General features: G+C 35.5%; 4 protein-coding genes across 5 annotated transcripts; 2 read left to right on the top strand and 2 right to left on the bottom strand.

Moving 5' to 3' along the window:
* Nucleotides 1-626: 626 nt before the first annotated feature.
* Nucleotides 627-5,035, top strand: LOC103832392 (nucleolar complex protein 3 homolog). Of its 2 annotated transcripts, none has more exons than XM_009108387.3 (13): nucleotides 627-895; nucleotides 1,080-1,240; nucleotides 1,329-1,525; nucleotides 1,768-1,976; nucleotides 2,084-2,186; nucleotides 2,271-2,434; nucleotides 2,613-2,751; nucleotides 3,002-3,175; nucleotides 3,338-3,474; nucleotides 3,608-3,934; nucleotides 4,014-4,153; nucleotides 4,219-4,316; nucleotides 4,394-5,035. In XM_009108387.3, the coding sequence occupies exons 1-13, from the start codon at nucleotides 732-734 to the stop codon at nucleotides 4,883-4,885; spliced, it is 2,505 nt and encodes an 834-aa protein (XP_009106635.1). In that variant the 5' UTR covers nucleotides 627-731; the 3' UTR covers nucleotides 4,886-5,035. The 2 variants fall into 2 exon arrangements, with proteins under 2 accessions (XP_009106635.1, XP_009106634.1); XM_009108386.3 differs by having other exon boundaries at nucleotides 3,605-3,934.
* Nucleotides 5,036-6,067: 1,032 nt separating this feature from the next.
* Nucleotides 6,068-6,868, bottom strand: LOC103832391 (auxin-responsive protein SAUR40). Its single transcript, XM_009108385.3, has one exon. The coding sequence runs from the start codon at nucleotides 6,620-6,622 to the stop codon at nucleotides 6,188-6,190; it is 435 nt and encodes a 144-aa protein (XP_009106633.2). The 5' UTR covers nucleotides 6,623-6,868; the 3' UTR covers nucleotides 6,068-6,187.
* A 1,305-nt stretch (nucleotides 6,869-8,173) lies between these two features.
* Nucleotides 8,174-9,803, top strand: LOC103832390 (protein WHAT'S THIS FACTOR 1 homolog, chloroplastic). The gene has a single exon (XM_009108384.3). It carries the CDS (start codon nucleotides 8,408-8,410, stop codon nucleotides 9,629-9,631), a length of 1,224 nt encoding a protein of 407 aa, XP_009106632.1. The 5' UTR covers nucleotides 8,174-8,407; the 3' UTR covers nucleotides 9,632-9,803.
* A 6,846-nt stretch (nucleotides 9,804-16,649) lies between these two features.
* Nucleotides 16,650-18,210, bottom strand: LOC103832388 (probable BOI-related E3 ubiquitin-protein ligase 2). Its single transcript, XM_009108383.2, has 3 exons — nucleotides 17,943-18,210; nucleotides 17,459-17,828; nucleotides 16,650-17,376 (listed from the first exon to the last, which is right to left on the bottom strand). Exons 1-3 carry the CDS (start codon nucleotides 17,996-17,998, stop codon nucleotides 16,852-16,854), a joined length of 951 nt encoding a protein of 316 aa, XP_009106631.1. The 5' UTR covers nucleotides 17,999-18,210; the 3' UTR covers nucleotides 16,650-16,851.
* Nucleotides 18,211-20,023: the final 1,813 nt, after the last annotated feature.

Here is a 20,023-nt window from a genome sequence, read left to right as displayed (position 1 = left end):
TACAGTTATGAAATTAGGTTTACATCTATAACTAAATGACAACACTATCTTAAAATATATATAGGTGTCATATTCACTGAAAATTTGAAAATATAATACTAGTCTAATTTCATGTAAACATAAACGAAGCTACAATTTAAAGCTATCTTTCGTGGATTTTAGATAATATAATGAATGAAAAAAATGAGGAAGAAAGAAAAGAAATTGATAAGAAAGTCATCCTAATGGAAACGAATTCAATTAATTTGGACCGTGACATCTATTAAATTGTAATCAATGCTCCTGCTTACATTTATGAAATTTGTTTCTTTCCTTCACGAAAACATTTAAAGTCCACGTGTCAGCTTCTTGTTTTCTTCATTTATTAACTTTGGATTTTAATTATTTCATCTTTGATTTTCATGCAAAACCCCAAAAAACGAATAAGAAAAAACAATACAGCATGAACAATACAAATCTTACATGTTCTCATGTGATTATCTTAGTACGTCAACCTCTGAAAATGTGAAAAATTTAAATTAAACCCCCATAGAGACCACTTTGGGTCCATTTAAACTTAGCGCTACCAACAAATGGGCCTGGCCCAATGTGAAGCTGTTACATCTCAATATAATTATTTAACTATATATTCTAGCTCGTAGCTCAAAAACCCTGAACCCTAATTTAAAATTTAACCAAAACCTACCTCTCTCTTCTCCGTCGCTGCTGCTACTGAACTAGCGAGGGATAAAATGGGGAAAAATCGCCGCAAAGACAAGGCAATTCCTCCGCCGCAGCTTCCGCCGGAAGTAAGAGAAGAGGAGATTGAGTTTTCCGACGAGGATGTGAAGTACGTCGAAGAGAACAAGGATTACGCCCGATTCGTCTCTCGAATCGACACCACTGCTATCAACAGGTGCCTATAGCTCCTTTTATGATTCTTCGGTCGAATTTGAGATTCATTCTGTGTTAGTGGTTGCTTAGTATAAGCGAATAAGTTTAGTGTTCAATATATATATTCGCAAGCTATGAGCCAAAGAGGTCTTGTTTTGTTATATTCAATGTGTTGATGATATCTTGTTTTTTGGTGGTGATGCTAGGCAATGCGTTGGTGAAGCAAAGACAGTGGAGGATAAGTATGAGGAAGAAAGATCAAAGAAGAATGTCCAACAAGAAGAGAAAGGGAGTAACGAGATCCAAGTGGATCCTGTTGATGTGCTCCCTGTCAAGACTTTAGATGGAAAACTCCATTTTCGAACTGGTAATCAACGAAAATTATTATGATGACATAATTAAAGGATTCTTATCTGTTTTTGTGGCTACTGATTGCTTGTTTTGATATGGTTCAGTGACAAAGAAGTCGAAATTAGCTGCAGCAGATCCAGAGGAAGCAGAAGAAGAGGATGTCCTGGAAGATGAACATATATTGAACAAATCTCAGAGGAGAGCAAAAGCTAAAAAGAGTAAAAAGGAGGCAAAGAAACAAGAGAAGGAAGTGCCTGAAGAGATCTTACAAGAGGAGGAAACACCCCAAGCAGCAGTTCTGGTAATGCTTGTTTTGAGTTTTTCTATTATTTTTTTTCCATTTTATTAAGTTGCAAAAAGTTTTGATTTTTCATTATTTGATGATACGCTTTTTTTATGAGCATCATACTTGATAGCTTTGTGCATCTTGACCTTGCTATTACCTTTCCATAAAAGAAATTAATATCAGCTTAAGGGTTTTGTGATTTTAATACGTTTCTTTTATCATTTCTTAACATGTGAATGTCTTTCTTCTTTGGTCAGGCTGAAGTGAAAGAAGAACTATCTGCTGAAGAGTCGTTTGAAAATAAGAAGAACAGACTTGCAGAGTTGGGAATGCTACTACTTTCTGATCCAGACGCTAACATAAGATCCTTGAAGGAAATGTTAGACATCTCCAAAGATGAGAATGCAAAGATAGTGAAACTTTGCTTGTTATCTGTGTTGGCCGTATTTAAAGATATTATTCCTGGGTAATTTTATCAATTTCTTTCTTACACTTTTTTTTGCTAGCCAGTCTTTTATTTTTCTCCCTTTTTGGTGTTGGAATTGACATCTTTGATTTTGTTGGTGGTGCCAGCTATCGGATTAGACTTCCTACAGACAAAGAGCTCGAGATGAAGGTCTCAAAGGAAGTAAAGAAAACACGGTTCTATGAGTCAACTTTATTAAAAGCATACAAGGTATGCATATCGATTATATCTAATTCTTTATTCCTCTGAATATATTTCTAACACATTTTCCTTTGCTGTTGATGTCCTTAACAGTCATATCTGCAGAAGTTGATGGCCTTTGAAAGGCAGCCAGTATACAACCAAGTTGCCAATCGGTGCATTTGTACATTGCTGGATGCGAAACCTCACTTCAACTTCCGTGATAACCTGTTAACTGCTGTTGTCAGAAATATTAGCTCCCCAGACGAAGTCGTAAGGTCCTGGTTGTTCTAACTCTTTTTCTAAGATCTTGAATGATTTTCAACTGAGATTTCATGGATTATAACTCGTAGTAGAAGTGTTAATATCCCTTTTGTCATAGTCATGTCATTTTACTGCAATTGCATCTATTTGGACCCTATCTGACTCACTTGTTGCGCATGTTTGTGTTTGCAGGAGACTCTGTTGCTCTACTATTAGGTCTCTTTTCTCCAACGAAGGTAAACATGGCGGTGAGCTGACCGTGCAAGCTGTACGCTTGATTGCTGATCAAGTCAAATCTCAAAATTGCCAGCTTCATCCTAACTCTATTGAGGTATACCAATTGGTTTTATTTCAACAATCTAAGAACCACACATTTATGCACCATTTAACTTGGTAGAGGTGTCAGAACTGCTCCTGATGTGATAAGGCTAGATCTCAAACTTAATATTTTTATATCGTAAGACTAATACAAGGCGTGAAACTATTGGGAAAGTATTCTCCAAGAACAATCTGGTTTATATTTTCTTATCTCTTTGTCTCTGCTCTGTTGTCATTTCCCCTTTGGTTTTATCTGTCTTTAGGTGTTCATGTCCATACGCTTTGACGAGGATATTGGAAAGCGTGACAGAGAGGAAGCCAACAAGAAGAAATTTAAGAAAAATGATAAAAGAAATAACCAAGAGGAGCAAAACCAAGTGCAAGAAAATGAGAGGAAGAAATCCAAGCGAGAAATGATGTCTAAGATCAGAGATGAGGTAATTTACTTTACTCTTGTGCAATAGATCTGCTGGTGTAAAATTTGAGGGTTTGCTATTGTTTTCCCTGCTTTTGACAAGTGTACGACCATAACATCAGAAGTTCCGGGTCTTACTGTTCCTTTGATCTAAAGTGGTATCTCCTTGATGACTTTTTTTCAGGTTAATGCTGATTACAGGGGAGTTACCTATGAACCAGATGCTATGGAGCGGCGAAAGATGCAGACCGAGACACTATCTGCTGTTTTTGAGACTTACTTCCGTATCCTTAGAAAAACAATGTTTTCAATTGGCGAAAGGTATTTCCACAGATTGATAAATTAGTTCTTGCAGGGCTTTGCAGTCACCGATAATTATATTAGCTGGTTACATTTCTTACTCAATGTTTTGTGATTTTTTTTTTAACGTTGTGACTTTGACTAATTGCAGCAGCACAGAAGAAGACACGACTTTGAATCCTGGCGCCTTCGGTCCGCACCCTTTGCTTGCTCCATGCTTGGATGGGTTGGGGAAATTCACTCAGCAATTGGACTTGGACTACATCGGAGATCTCATGAACTATCTAAAGAAGCTTGCTTCCAGCAGCAGCGTCTCCACCACAAAGAAGAAAAACTCGAAACTGTTGACAGTATCTGAACGCCTGAGGTGCTGCCTTGTTGCATTCAAAGTCATGAGGAGCAACTTAAACGCCTTGAACGTCGACTTGCAAGACTTCTTTGTCCAGCTTTACAACCTCCTCCTCGAGTACCGCCCTGGAAGGTTTGTTAATAACTTTTTTAAACCGCGGAATAAGCTTGAATCTAGTTGACTCTTGAGATGCTTTGTGATGTGGAAACAGAGATTCAGGTGAAGTGTTGGCCGAGTCTCTGAAGATAATGTTGTGCGATGACAGACACCAAGACATGCAAAAAGCAGCTGCGTTTGTTAAACGTTTAGCCACATTCGCGCTATGCTTTGGCTGTGCCGAGTCTATGTCAGGTAACAAACATCACTAAACACATTCATCCTCAAAAACCGTTTCTCACTCTGCAATTCTGTTACAGCGCTTGTCACCTTGAAGAATCTCCTCCAGAGGAACGTCAAATGCAGAAACCTTCTAGAGAACGATGTTGGAGGCGGCTCTGTGTCCGGTTCAATCGCAGTACGTCACTGATCATTACTCTTATATTAAATACAAATTTTACTTTCGGATATTTATACAAATATCTCAATTTGCAGAAGTATCAGCCATACGCAACAGATCCTAACTTAAGCGGGGCCTTCGCATCAGTGCTTTGGGAACTCAACCTCTTGACCAAACACTACCACCCAGCGATCTCAACGATGGCTGGAACAATCTCCAACATGAACACTTCTCAAAACCAAACGTTTCTTTCTGCGGTGACTCCGCAGCAGGCGTTTGCGGATTACTCTCTTCTGAAGGAATCGTTTGAGCCTAAGAGCGAGTCTCGGAAGCTGAACAACAAACGGAAACGAGAGAGTGGTGGTGAAGAAGGTAAGGATGTTCCGGAAACTGACATCGTTGAGCTCAAGAAGAAGCTGAAAGAGAATTTTACCATTCTAAGAGGCATTAAAGAGGACGAGAGAGTGATAATGGAGTTTGAGAAGAAGAAACAGAGTAACTTGGCGAAGAAGAAACCAACGAAGAAACTGAGTACCGTGGCGAAGAAGAAACCAACGAAGAGCCCTAAATCTAAGAAGAGAATTTGAAAAACCACTTTTATCCTTTTGATGTTTTACCTTGCTTCAACTATAAATTTATCATTTAAAATTTTTGTTCGATCTAATTTTGAGAATAGTTTTGGTGAAGTAGATTTTGAGTACTTTTCTATATAATGTTTTAGTAATAGTTCATTCGAAGTGAGTTTCTTTTAATTCACAGCCACCTTGGTAATCATGGAAGAATCTTGTAGATAATAAGGAAGATTACGATCATTCCAGTTCATCTATTTAAAAACTCGCTTAGTACGTCGTACCAACGTTGTAGTATAAAATTGTAACATTCGGACAAAACAACGTAGTCTAATACATGTGCTCTAGAGCTTGAAAGATACGCGATATCATCCTTTTAACCACACATAGGTCGCCACATCTCTAAACCGTGTACTTGAACAGAATTGTTAATCTCACCAAATATATGCTGTAATCTGTGAACAGAGGAGCAAATTGTTTCCCACGAAGAGTCCAGCCCGTACAACGGTACATGCAAGATATGGCCATGTGAGAACATTTTATCCTATTCTTAAAAATAATCACAATAAATCGTGTGAGATAATCATTATTTCAGATCCTAAGTTTCATTTAGCTATTTCTTTTTCAACTGACAAAAAGAATTGAAATTCAATGGATGTTACATCGCATAGTTGAGAGCATTGCGTGACATATTCATGATGCTGATTTCTTAAAAATACATACAACTTAATGTAGGTCACTGTCTCACTATTAAACATAAGACGATGATATAACATCTGTTCATGTTATTATTCCAAATTTCAAAAGGTTAACGTACAAGATATAAATAAATTATAGCTTGTCTGATTCTCTGAAATCAATATCCACTTGATTAGTTATATGACTTTTTAGTATATACTTATGTTGTTATATATAATAAACAAATACTTTCAATTTATTTTAAATTGTATGACTCACATCTGATCATTTTTAATCAATTTATTGGGGAAATGTTAGGTGCTGGGAAGATATCATGGCAGTATAATCAACATCTTTATCATTTATTAGTCAATTCCTTTTAGACTAATTTCTTTTTAAAATGATTAGATTTAATAGTTAAACTACACTACAGTGGATAACTTGCGTTTTGATTAGATAACTGATGATTATCCGTATAGTTTTCGTCACTTTATTTATTCACATAAAAAAAACATTCGGAGATGAAACCAAAAATAAACTTCTCATTTCAATCATCAAAAATATTTTCTTTGATCAGTACAATAAAAGGAGAAGATCAAACAAAAATATCCTTGGCTATAGATCAAGAAACACAACCATCAGCTACTCTGTAACTCCAGGTAACCACAGAGACACATCTTCATCGCCTGTTAACGATGCAACAAGCTCCGGCACATCACGAGACTGAGAGGCTCCAGATCGGAGAGCCTCAATGACTCGCTCAAACACGAAGACGTTACATGGGATATGAAGAACACCTTTCTGAGCGTAACCGTACTCCTGAGCAGATCGGTTAAGCAAACCGACGAACACAGGGTGGTTAAGCAGCTCTGCACTCACCAAGAACCGGTCCATCTTCTCACCGACGTCGACCGGCACAAGTCCTGAAGGGATACTCGATGCCACGGTGGTTGCTCGTTTAACCAAGAACGATGTCGGGTGATGAACATCGCGGCGGAAAATCTGGTTGCAGCAAAAAGAGTGGTGGGAAGAGGAGGAATCGGCGACTTGTGAGTAGCGGCGAAGCGGAGACTTCATGTTTGGTTTCAGACAGTGGATAGAGAGAAACGGACAATTATGCGAATGTAGGTTTAATGTATATAAGAGAGTAGAGTGGCACACGCAGAGGCAGAGACGGTATATGATTGGTGGTCCCAATTCATTTTTATTAAAAGAATTTGGATGTATATTAAGTATTATTTTGATTTGGGATGAGTTAGAAAGGTATGAAATCTATTCCATATGTCTACGTATTCAAGAAAAAAGTCATGGTCAATTTCACTTTTAAATGGACTTCCTAATTAAGCTACAAAAAAAGAATTACCTAATTTTTATTAATGCATATAATAAGAGTTCGATCGGTAACAACAACTGCGGTCCAGTCTTAATAGTAACAAAAACATATATATAATTTGTTGTTACTATTGTGCAGTTTGTAACTTGTAATATTCGAAGCTTAAGTATTTTTCTAAGTTTGGATAAATTTCTTAAACTAAGGACCAATCGCATTTATAATAAAACATTCAAGCATTTCCTAATTTGCAATGGTCAAAATGATACAGAAATTTATATATCTATATATTAGTTAATCTTTCATTATTATGTTAAGTTTTTTTTTCTCTAATCGAAAACCAAAATAATCTATTTGAAACAGAAAACGATGTTTTTATGGAATAGCGAACATATTAAAATAGTTGTATATATAGTAGATAATATTTTCCATTTGAAAACTATGAATTACCAAATTAAAAGTGATGTCGAATTTAAATGATGCTAAGTAAATAAATAAACATATGTATTGGGTAACACAATGTGTATATATCGAATATGCTTTTTTTTGTCATAAATACTTATCCATTACGTCGGATTGTACCACTCTAAAACTTTTATATAAATTTTTGACTCCACTATTACGAATTTCTTCACGAAGATCTACTTCTAACAGTTTTACTTATACGTTAAGATTTTTTGTAAGTTTTTTCTCTACTAAAAGCTGCATAATTTTTTTTTTTTGTGTGTGGGGGAGGGGGGTAACATGAAAACATTAATGCAACTCAGTAAAATCATCGGACTAGGGGCTTCCACGGTTGGGCTGCAATATCAGGACATGCTTTTCCTCATACTATCTTCGATCATTGGGACATGTTGACTTCGGATCCTATGGAAAATGGTTCTCGGGCATAGTAGCAGATATCATATCAGGAAGCGTAAAGGCTTGAAGCTACAAGTCACTCCTCTCTCCGACTTGGAAGACAAGCTATAAAAGGGAGCGAAAATTTGAACTTTCTTTTATGGGCTCCGTCCATTGGGCCTTCTTATAGAACTCATCGGGCCAAATCTATGGAAAAATTATAGTTTTTTCTTCTCTTATAGGCCCGAGTTTGTTTTTATTTTCCTTTTTTTCTGTACACTCGGTTATTTTCCTTTTGGTGAGTGTAATCTTTTTCTTCAGACAAGTTGTAACTCAAGTGTTGTGTTGTTCTGTAATTGGTCGCGATTGTGCACATTGGGGGTTCGATAAAATGTCTAAACCATTACTGTACAGAAGATGTTTGTTTTTTTCCGGTATGATTCAGTTTCTGAGCAAGAGTATATATGGAGGAGTGAAAATCTAAACTAATGGGCCGAGTTATAGATTAGCTCTTCGGGCCCAATTTATGATGTATTACATCTTTTATTGGCTCAGTCCATTGGGCTGAGTTATACATAACACGACGGGCCCGAGTTTTGTATTTATTATTCTTTTTGGCGTGTGTAATAGCTTTTCAGACAAGTTGCAACTAAAGCGTCGTGCTGTTCTGTGTTTGGGAGTATGCACACAACATGTTCGATATAATGCCAAAACCATTACAGTACAGAAGATGTTTGGTTTCTTCCTGTCTGAACCACTTTCTGAAGAAGAGTGTCTTTAGAGAAAGTGAAAACTTGAGGCTGTTTCCTGTACAGGTGAGGCACAAGTCGGGTGGAGGATTTAGACCGAAGAAGAAAGTATACCACAGAGTTCACGAGCTTGACAAAGCCATAGACCTAAAGAAGAAACCATCTCTCATACTTCAACTCAAATCAATGATCCAATCCCAGAAACATGGAAAGGTTCTTCTAAGGGACCTCGAGAAGCACGTTGGGTTCGTTCACAAATGGAACTTAATGGCTGCCATTGAGAAGTACCCTTCGATATTCCACGTTGGAGGTGGAAACAGAGAGCCTCCTTGTGTCATGCTAACCGAGAAAGCTCATAAGATTGCAGCTGAGGAAAGTGAAGCTACAGAGTCAATGGAGCCTCTTCTTGTCAACAATCTCAGGAAGTTGCTGATGATGTCTGTTGACTGTAGAGTGCCTTTGGAGAAAGTTGAGTTCATTCAATCTGCAATGGGTTTGCCTCAGGACTTTAAGAGTAACTTGATCCCCAAGTATCCTGATTTTTTCTCTTTGAAGGTTGTTAATGGGAAAGTTCATCTCGTGTTAGAGAACTGGGACTCTTCACTAGCAATCACCGCACGTGAAGAGAGGCTATCACGTGTTCTTGATCGAAGTGAGAACAGAAAGAAGGTTAGGATCACAAAGGATGGTAACTTCTTAGGCCCAAACGCGTTCAAGGTTTCGTTTCCTCCTGGCTTTAGACCAAACGCGAGCTATCTAGAGGAGTTTGAGAAGTGGCAGAAGATGGAGTTTCCATCTCCTTACCTTAACGCCAGAAGGTTTGATTCTGCAGATCCTAAAGCTAGGAAACGAGTTGTGGCCGTGCTTCACGAGCTGCTCAGTTTAACAATGGAGAAGAGAGTGACGTGCTCTCAGTTGGACGCATTTCACTCTGAGTATTTGCTTCCTTCGAGACTAATACTCTGCTTGATAAAGCATCAAGGGATCTTCTACATTACTAACAAAGGTGCAAGGGGTACAGTGTTTCTCAAAGAAGCTTATGATGGTTCTGGTTTGATCGAGAAGTGTCCTTTGTTATTGTTCCAAGAGAGATTTGTTTCACTCTGTGGTCGGAGAGAAGTGAGTGTGTGTAATGATCAATTGCAGTCTTCAAGTGTTATCTCCTAATGTTACATTTAACCAGAGAGACATAAGATTTAGTCTAAAGGGCTCTGAAAATTAGAAGCAGTGATGTGGTGGTGGTGGCTGAGGTAGAAATATTTCTTGCTGGTCATAATATATTAAATTTTATATTAAAACTTGATAATATATGATACTTTTACAAAAATGTTTTTTCTAATAAATTAATGGGCCATACGAAAACATAAACATAAATTAGTGGGGTCAAATACCAAAATATAACAAAAGATTAAAATACTTTTAGAAAAATATACACTAAAAAAATTTCTCCAAATTTATATGGGTATGTGACCTCACAAGTCCTTTGCCTCAACTCTTGGTTTGATTTATCATTTTCTTGTATTTTTTTTGTTTAAACCCTTTGAATATATGAAAAAGTCTAGACTAATCCAATAATCCTAAAGAGAAGTGAAATCCACATATGAACCGTCTACCCGAATATTCAAATGGGCCATAAACAATGGGTCATATCCGCGTGGTAACATAGTGGAGTGTAGTAGGTTGTTTTCGAACCCAGGTTGCTTATCAACCTAAAGCTCTCGATGGTTGAGTACTAGTACTTGTGTAAGATATTATTGACTTGTGTCCAAGAAACAGAACCGTAAATACTATCTGTTTGATTGAGAATGCTATCTTGATGAACGCTCGAACGTGTCATAGCGCGGTACCAAGGGAGATGTGACTATGTACTGTGAATGTGATTGTGAACAATCTTGTCCATGTGGAGGTTGTTGTGTATTATAACTACACTTGTTTTTTACTCAGTGTACACGACTCTCTTGAGAAAACGATAAGGAGAATCTTCTATGTGTTTACACACAACACACACGAAGGAACATTTATTTTGAATGCAAGAGAGAGGGGGTCCAGAAACTCATGTGGCTTTGTGAAGGCATCATGTGAAAAAGAGCCAAAGGGAAGGACAATTAAATCGCACTCCACACTCCCCATTTGAGAGACCTGAGAACAAAAGGTCAGTGTTTTCATTATTAGACCACAGAGTGCATTATAATATACGAACCAAAGACCTGTCTCGTTCATTTTTGCTGGCCCTGTTTTGTTTTGTGGAGATAAACAAACAAAACTCTCTTTCTCATTGTGTTGGATGGTAATAGGCTGCTGATGATAAATCAATTTTTACTTTACGGATAAAGACTAATAAACACTTGGTTTCTCGTGATGAACTGCGTAGTTAGTTGTCAGTTTATGTCCTTTAGTTAGGTTCCGTGTCTTGTTTGAACATGCTAACTAACCTATATATAGTTGAAACATATCAATTTGAAATCCACACCTATTGGCACAAAAGAACATCCAAAGTCAGATTCTTCTTCTTTTTTTTTCTTGAAAACTTTAGCAAGTTAATGGATTCATGTCCTTGTCATTTGGCATCTTCATCCAAATGAAGGGTACACAATTCAAAGCATAAAGACAAAATCTTGAGGTTGATTGAAGCATCACGAATCAACTAAACACACATCTTTTAATACAATTTTTTTCTTCTCTTTTCTACATTTTCCCTGATAAAGCCAAATCACAGACCAAACTTAAGGATCATCCATTAACATCTAAACGTATCAACCACGAATTGGAATATATACGCTGATGTTGCATTTGATTATACAGAAAACTACTGACAAAGACTTATAACCACATTTTAGATATTTGAATTTTTCTTCTTCTAAAATACTTCAGCAGGTTCTCTATTGATTGTTCTTGGAAAACTTGTCTGGTACACAGACAAAGACGTGGTGTTTCTTTAAAACCAAAGGGGGAGAGCCCTGCCCCAGCTAGATACTTTTTAAGATGATGATGATGATGCATTATAAACAACTTGACACATAAAAGATCAAACTTTAGGGGGTATCATATTCATGAATGGAAGGTTTTGATATCTTGGGGACAAAAACTCCTATGGTCCATTATTTTGTACAGTGGTGAGTGGTCCTACTACAGTCCCAACCATTTTTTTCTGTGAATTATGTGTACTGTTTTGGACAGAAGAACACATCATGCAATCACCCAATATTATTTTCCTTCATTGTTTGGTCCAATCTCTCTCTCATTTTTTTTCTTTTGAAAAATCGTTTTCAGCATTTTTTTTTCAAATCCCCAAATCTAATTCAGTGATCAATTAATAGCCAAGTACATATTCCAGAAGTATTTGCATTTCTTCTTCTGTATTAGATATTAGTACATATTCCAGATCTTAAACTTTAATGCATCTAATTCTTGTATTGGTCTAGTTATAGTGTTATACCAACTAATTCCATGATTATGTTAATAAGTGTTGCTTTGTGGTCATTACTCGGTGCTGATTAAATGAATAAAGATGATGACATCTTGAGCCTGAAGCTCCTCATGCATGTCTGTGTTTTTTTTTACTGTTAGACCTTTGCTATTTTCAAAATGTGGATCATAGACATTGTACCAAACTTTTGATTCTCCATTTTTCTCTTTTCTTTTGTTTTCTTTTTATTGTTTCTTGATACCCACATCAGCACTTTAGTTATCTTTTTCCCAACAAAAGATCTTTTTATTCCATTGACATAGTCCAATCTGATTTCCATGATATCTATCCACATGAAAAAGAAGAGGACTTTCATGTATACATTAACATAAAAGTAGCATATGTGTACATATACTTTATATAAACCTATTGCATCTTGGATATGATACCTGCCCACTAACCCCAACCAAACTACATAAATGATTTGGGTAGTTGGCTTTCTTTCTCTTCTTTTAAAAATTTAAATTCTCTTCTTTTCTTAAGACTTTGGGATATGTATGGGCACCTAATATAGACAATAAACAACTGTTACAAACACTTTCCTAGACACTTTTCCCTGTTCAAGAGAGAAAAAAAGAGTATCCATGAATAGTAGTTAATAGGTGTGGGGATATCAGAGTGTGTGAGAGAGATAGATTGCAATGATTTTGCTATATTCTATAGGTATTCAGATGGGTCTATAACTCATAATACCACTCTTTCATATCTTTCTTATTGCATCATCAAAATCAAGTTCCAAGTTATGTTGTGATTTATAATAACATTATAGAATCTGACATCATTTCTGCACAAAAAAAAAACAATAAGAGGAACATATGTGCAGGTCTATTGTGATCATAATCATATATATTTGCTGTGATATTTAAATATATGTAAAAATAATACAAAAAGGGAAACACTTTGAGGTCTAAATCTAATTCACATGAGCTTTGAAGTGTTTGTGGTTCAGTGGGATATGACTGATTGTTAACACTATATTTTTCTTTTTATAATTCTTTCTACATTATTCATCTTTTGAAATTGGATGGTACTAATGATGAGAAATAAACAAATGTCTTGTGGCTTTTCCTGCAGTGCTTTCAGAATACTTCACACCAAATCCACCCAATATAAAGAGCCAAAAAAAGAAAGAAAGAGAAAATTTTCATTTTTCTTCTTTGGCATTTGATAAATTGGTAAGTCATTGATATTCGTGAGTAAAATAAGAAGAAAAATGCTCCTAGCTAGTGTTTATATGGTATTATTATTTAAGATTGATCTCTTTGTGTTTGCCTTTACCAAATCCTATCTCTTCTTCAAGTTTAATATATCGTTTGCCAATGTAAAATTTTCAAAGAAAAATCATGTGATAGATAATCTAAGTGATCTATTATCGATGGAGGTCAACAATTGGACCTTAATATACAAAAGACCAACCTCTGAAAATGAAGTCATTTGACAAAAGGATTGGTTTGTGGGTACTCCTCACTTTGAAATTTTGAATTTATCTATTCTACCTATAGTGGAATTGTGATTCTGATTCACATCATTGACAACAAGAGGAGTGTGTTAAAGGCTAAAAGAGGTGAAAAATGTTTTTGTTCCCATTAGGGCTCATTTATTCATAGTTATGCAGTCAAATCACATTGATGGCCTAGGGGTGAAAACTGATAAGTGGGGGCCAATCCCCAACAATAAGCATACAATTGCTAATTTAACTTTATTAATTTAAATATTTTCTTAGGACAAATAACAAAAAAAAGGTAAAAGCTACTATAATCAATAGGGTAGTGAGTGAGGTTGGACCATTTCATCAGTGCCCCCTTTCACAAGGTAATCTATAAAGTTTTTAGTGTTCCCCATCATGACCCCTCTTAGCATCTATTTCTCAACTTTAATTATTCCAAAGACATTTTGATGTAATCTTTAATCTTCTATATAATAAGATCATGTATGTACTCCACTATGATACGCATATGTACGGGGAATAAACCGTTTAGTTTAGTGGATGTTGCACTTCTAAAGATGATTTTTGATTTAATCATGTATCTAACTACCTATATATTAGTTATTGGCATTATTGAACTCACATGATGTTGTATGTTTCCACGGTTTATTATAAATATTCATATATATAGTTAACTTGAAATTGTTTTTTTCAACTCCTAAGCTGACTTTTGTTACATACCATGGATAAAGTTGAATTGCCATTTGAACTGAATTGTTTCCTTAAAATTTGCGAAGTAAATGTTTTAAAGTTGCTTTACAAGAAATCAAACACAGGATAAAAACGTCAATGAGCTATGATTTCACAGCATAAAATGATCATTGCAACTTCTTTATTCATCATTCAACCATATGTTATTTCTTTCTTATGCCATATGAAACCTAAACGGTGAAAGTTTTATGGGATTAGAGGTTAATTATATAGAAATCAAATAGAGTTGTTTTGATAAACAGTTCTCACAGCTCCAACCCTCCAAACAGTTATATCAAAATCGTAGCTTCCAGAGTAATAATTAAACAAAATTACTTTAAGAAAAAATAGAGAAACCCCACTAAAACCGAAAATTTGGATAAATAAATGGGTGTTAATAAAAAATAATATCTAAAATATAAGTGGACAAGTTGAATGACACAAACCCTAACATCTCAACATTTGCATATCCCATCACTTTACACCAAGTCTTCCCACTTTTGCTTCGTTTGTTTCGCTTATTATACATACATTATTTAAATAAAAGCATAACCGTAGGGAAATGGTCCTTAGATTCATCAAAAGTTTCCAAATAATAAAGTAATTTATATAAACATCAATCGGTCAAGCGTCACTCTCTTTATTTTTGTTCTTGACTCATTTGTTGCTTAGTGTGTACGTGACGTTTGGTTCCTTACCTTCACATACTCTTATCTCCATTTTCAGTATTACAATAATGGGTGAGAAAACTCATAAAATCACGGGTTGTCCATATATATAGTTTACAACTCGGTGGAGCAGTCACTTGTATAACAATACCATACAAAACAAACTGTTAAGTGATAATGTGGGAATCTATGCAGAGATGTATATCGTTCTGCGATGTTTAACTAGATTTCTATTTTGAAGCATGCAACAAATACAAACACACTAGCTCGCATGTTAATGTATAAGTGCAAAAAAATGTTACAATATTGATAGTGGAAGATTTAACCAACTCTATATTAACTTTCGGCCGTAGAAAATTAGCATATTAGTTCTGTCTAAATTAACGTGCATTCTCTTTTTTTTTTAATAATGTGAAAGACTTGTTAAAAAGGAGAAATAATATTGAACGTTTCAAAATGTCATGGTTTAGAATAATGCACCTCCATTGGATGATCCGCATGTGAAGGCACAAACAAAGATGTCTACATCTAAATCTAATTAATATACAAATATGCAATCCACTACTTACAATCGTATGATTAACATTAGTTAAACCAATATTTTAGGTTTTGATTTTCTCTAGGCACAAATAATAAGATTAAACAGGAGAAAAAAAAAGATAAATTTTGCTTTCAGACTTTTTATTCGTGCAACGAGTATATCCTCTTTATTAATGTTGGCATGATCTCTTCACATCGCTTTCTCGTCTCCTCCTCCCTTTTATTTACTTTTTAATATCTAAATAATATTTAATACAATACAATAATAATATCTATTAATATTTTTGGGTACTATTCAGCAGATTAATCATGTATAAAGCAACCTTCAAATCTTACTTATACAACTTGATTTTTAAAAAGTTTAGTCTTACCCTTACCACTGGATTGAATTAATCGATTTAATTATTGCACTTTTTTTTTCTTCTGTCAACGACGATACTATTACTAAACTTATTTTCTAATCGTCTTATATGTTGTGAAATGTTTTCTGTATAGTGGTTGATCAATACTTTTATGTTTAATTGCTTATATATACGCTAGCTTTCAGTTTTGATATTCAAATGTATAATTTGTTAGTAGTAAGATATGATTAGTTCGTCACAAATATGCTAGACCAAATGTTTTTCGATACTGACATGCAAAAGGATATTATATTATACACATATATGTCTGATTTCATACTATATAGTTTAACCACCATTGCTTTTCTGTCTGAGACTAGAATCATATGTGTATTTAATTCATCTCTACAAATCGTATAAATATATACTAATCTCGGATTCCCGCAGTTAATTAATTTAAAGTAAACACAAATCAAGTTGCTAGAAAACAAATGGAGTATCGAAAAAATAAACAGTTAAGAGAGAGAAAGTGTCAGGAGTAGTACGCAGGACGAACAACAGCGACATTTGCGCGCGTCCGACGTGTCAGCTTTTTACCTCCTCCACTGTCTCTTTCCTCTTCTTCCTCTCTCACGTTTCTCTGCCGGCGCGTGTCTTCTAAACCCCACAGTGTACTGTTATAGCTGGTCCCACACTAGCACCAATTATCTATTCTGTCACTTTAATTTTATTTCCTGCAGTTCTGGGATTATTCTTTTGATCAATAATAATAACTATTATCTTATACGCATCTACATTATGAAAGTATAAAACAATTAAGAAAAATCAGTTAGATACTCTTTCTGTTTCTTCAATATAAGTTACAATATCGTTTATGTTACAAAATATATTTTTTTGGCTCTTTGATTTCCACATTTTTACTACTTTGATTTAAAAAATGTTTTGGATTTAACTATGAAAATCTATATTGAATTAAAGCATATTTATTGAGAGATAAAGTGAAGAAATATTAAATAAATATCTAAAAAACAATGAGGATTTTCTCTTTCTTTATGGCACAGGTTTCTTCTCATGAAACTCTTATCTAAAAAAATATATTCTACGAATTTCCTTACAATTAATTGTTTAAGAGAAAAAAAATAAAAACTTCCATTAACAAAAAAAAAAGAGAGAAGATAGTTTCCATAAACGGGGGGTCAAGGTGACATGTTAACATGAACGCTAGCGTTTTTGGGAGACCTACAGATGGGACACGTGTGCACACTGGACCCACAGACTCCACACAAGCACAAGTGTCTGCACGGTAAGACCAACACACACGATTCCTCCTCCCCACAGCTTCTGCACATCCTACCTTTCGCCACTACCGTGCGCCTAACCGTTTCTTCACCCGAACTACTCCCGCAACACGACTGCGCATCATCGTCACAATTAGCTAATCCTGCGCCGGTTATATCCTTAACCTGCGCCAGGACCTCCTCGAGGTTGGCGCGGAGGTTGTTAGCGGTCGCTTCGTTACTCTGCGCGAGATCCCGCCAGATTTGGTTCTCGATGGATAGCGACTTCACGCGCTCCTCGAGCGCGTGGTTGATCTTCCCGATTCTCTCTCGCTCTTCGTCCTTGACTCGTAGCCGTTTCGCGAGCCCATGCTCTATCGCCTCCACGATCGTCCTCGCTTGCCTCTTCCTCTTCTCTTGAATCTCGAACTTCACTCTCTCCATCTGATCATCATCACAAAGGAAGATAATCAATCAGTTTCTTAATCACTCTAGTGCCATTGTTATTGACGCGGTTTAGACTTACGTGAAGGGAGACGAATCGATCGATATCGTGCTGCTGCTGATTGATGTGAGAGGAGAGATCAATGTCTTGGCCGAGGAACGAGTAAGGAGCAACGTACGATGGTGATACAGTGCTCTGATGGTGAGGGTAGTAATCGGATCTCGAGTCTCTGGAGCGTTTTCTCGTCTGGAGATTAGCACCGTCGGCGTAGTAATTAGCGAACGAATCTGCGGTGCAGGAAGCGCCGTACATATGATGAAGAAGAGGAGGAGGAGGCGAATCGTCCGTGGCGGAGAAAGGTGAAACGACGCCGTAACCGTTGGTGCAGAAACCGCCATTAGTTGTTGGTTCCATCGTGGCGTTGTCGTTATTGTTATGCATCATTAACTCTCTGCACACAAACAAACAGTACGAATATTAAAAAAAAATCATCAATGCACACAAAGAATACTCCAAAGAATCAAAATACATCAGATCACAGAAAGAGAGAGAGTTAGAGACGAACCTGTTGGAGAAGAGTTGAGGAGTAGAGAGAAGAAGATGGTGAGCATCGACGGCCATGGAGAGAGAGAGAGAGGATCGATGATGATGATAATACGGAGGAGGAGTTTTAAAAAGGGAGAGGAAACTAGAAATGCATGCGTTTCGTTTTTTTGGTTTGCTGTTTTGATGTGCGTGAAGAGAGAGAGAGAGAGAGCCTTTGCTTTTTTATTTTGTTTCTTATCTTTATCTTTCTTTGAAAGAAGAGACCAAATCGAAACGAGCCTCAACATAATGGTTGTTTCCTATTTATACACATCGACGCCTTTAACGTGAATAAAGGGAGATAGAGAGAGAGAGATAAAGTCAATTTAAAAAAAAAAATCAATTTGGAATATTTAATTTGTTCAAAGGTAAATCTATTTTACATTGCTGAATTTAATTAACCTACCATTTTCTTAGGGTTTGAATCAAATAGTAATGTTGATTTGGCTTACCCATATCTTTTTGGTAACGTTTTCCCATAAACTTCTCATTTTAACACGTTTTCTGTAATTCAATTCAATATTTTTTTTTTAACTTTTTCTCGCACGGTTTTGGTATTTAGTTACCTAATACTCTGGTTAGTTGAATTGAATTGATCATCTTGTTCATTGTTGTTAACTCCTTATTCAACAATAAGATTTTGATTTGTTTAATTTGAAGTTTTATCCCACTGATTGTGTGGTAATTTAAAACAAAAACATTGTCGGTTATATTCTTTTTTTTTGAAGTGGGTAACTTGTCGCGAAACTGGCGGAAACTTATAGAATTATTTTAAAGGTAAATACCGCTAAACACACCAAAAGAAAATATAAAATCAGAATCGGTTATATTTTTGATATTATCACCGTACCAAATAAACAGAGTATACCGGTTGGACCGTTAATTTCGCGGTATTTTAGGCTTTTACCTCCGAAAAATGATGGAAATTACGTTTGTACGATGAGAATCATGCAATATAAATATGACACGTGTAAATGTTACTAGGAGTCATGCGTATTGCCATGTAAGCATTCCAGCGTGGCGGACAATTTTCACTGGGACCCACTATTTGTCTTTTGTACGGTCCGTTAAAATGAGTAAAATCTTACTTTTTCCGTATTTGTAATATTTTTTTCGTACGAGTTTGGCGCCATGTGATGCCACGTGGTGAAACATCCTGGCTACTTCTGTTTGACCCTTTCTACGACTTTCATGGAGTATCTTTATTTATTTAACATCAACCAAAAAGTTGAATTTTTTCCCTTTGTTAATTTTATCATTAGATTTCTTAATAAAGTGTTAATGAAATCAATTTAAATGATAAATCTTACTCATAGTTTTTATTAATGATAAATTCATGACTATTATACTATTATAGATTAATTAATACAATAACAGGCTGTATTTCTTAAAGTAAATAATAGTGTGATATTATGTTAACTTTCTTTAGATAATATGGAAGTTAAAGATCAACTGTATTTTTATTCATGATTTTCTTATAAAACTAGTTTAACTGTATTTTTTATTCGTGAGTTTCTTATAAAATAAATAATTCTAACCACGTTTGAATTAAATTGGATTTGCTATCCTTGAGTTTCATCAAAATAAACTAAAAATTAAAGTATCAATCCTTATGTATAATAGAAACACAGAGCACCCAAGAGGTGAAGAAAGAGAGATGGAGACATATTCGTCTCTGAAGATGATATCAGATATAAAGTAACGCACAAGAATTAATTCCTACTTTGATTTATGTCCCTTTTCCTTTCTTTTTTCCTACTTCTTCTTTACATTTTTGTGCTTTGTTATATTTTCTTTCCCACGCATTAAAAGTTAAAACAATATGCCTTTGTCTTTTAGAAGCATTCAAATCTCCACCATCTTAATTTGTTTTTACAAATACCAGTTTTGGAAAAGTAGATTTTGCAAAGTAAAAGAGTAGGCATGGTGCACAATTTACGTGTTTGGTTCATAAGATCGATATTGATCCTCATGCGAGTTTGATGTGTATTATGAGATGACCAACATCGTAACGAGACATTAACTAATGGGTGTCTAGTCTATCTCATACAATTAATCAAA

The sequence above is a fragment of the Brassica rapa genome, chromosome A07 (genome assembly GCF_000309985.2).
Source record: "Brassica rapa cultivar Chiifu-401-42 chromosome A07, CAAS_Brap_v3.01, whole genome shotgun sequence".
In the NCBI taxonomy this organism is placed as follows: domain Eukaryota; kingdom Viridiplantae; phylum Streptophyta; class Magnoliopsida; order Brassicales; family Brassicaceae; genus Brassica; species Brassica rapa.
The sequence above is the reverse complement of the archived record's forward strand: the minus strand, read 5'-3'. Positions and strand labels throughout refer to the sequence as shown.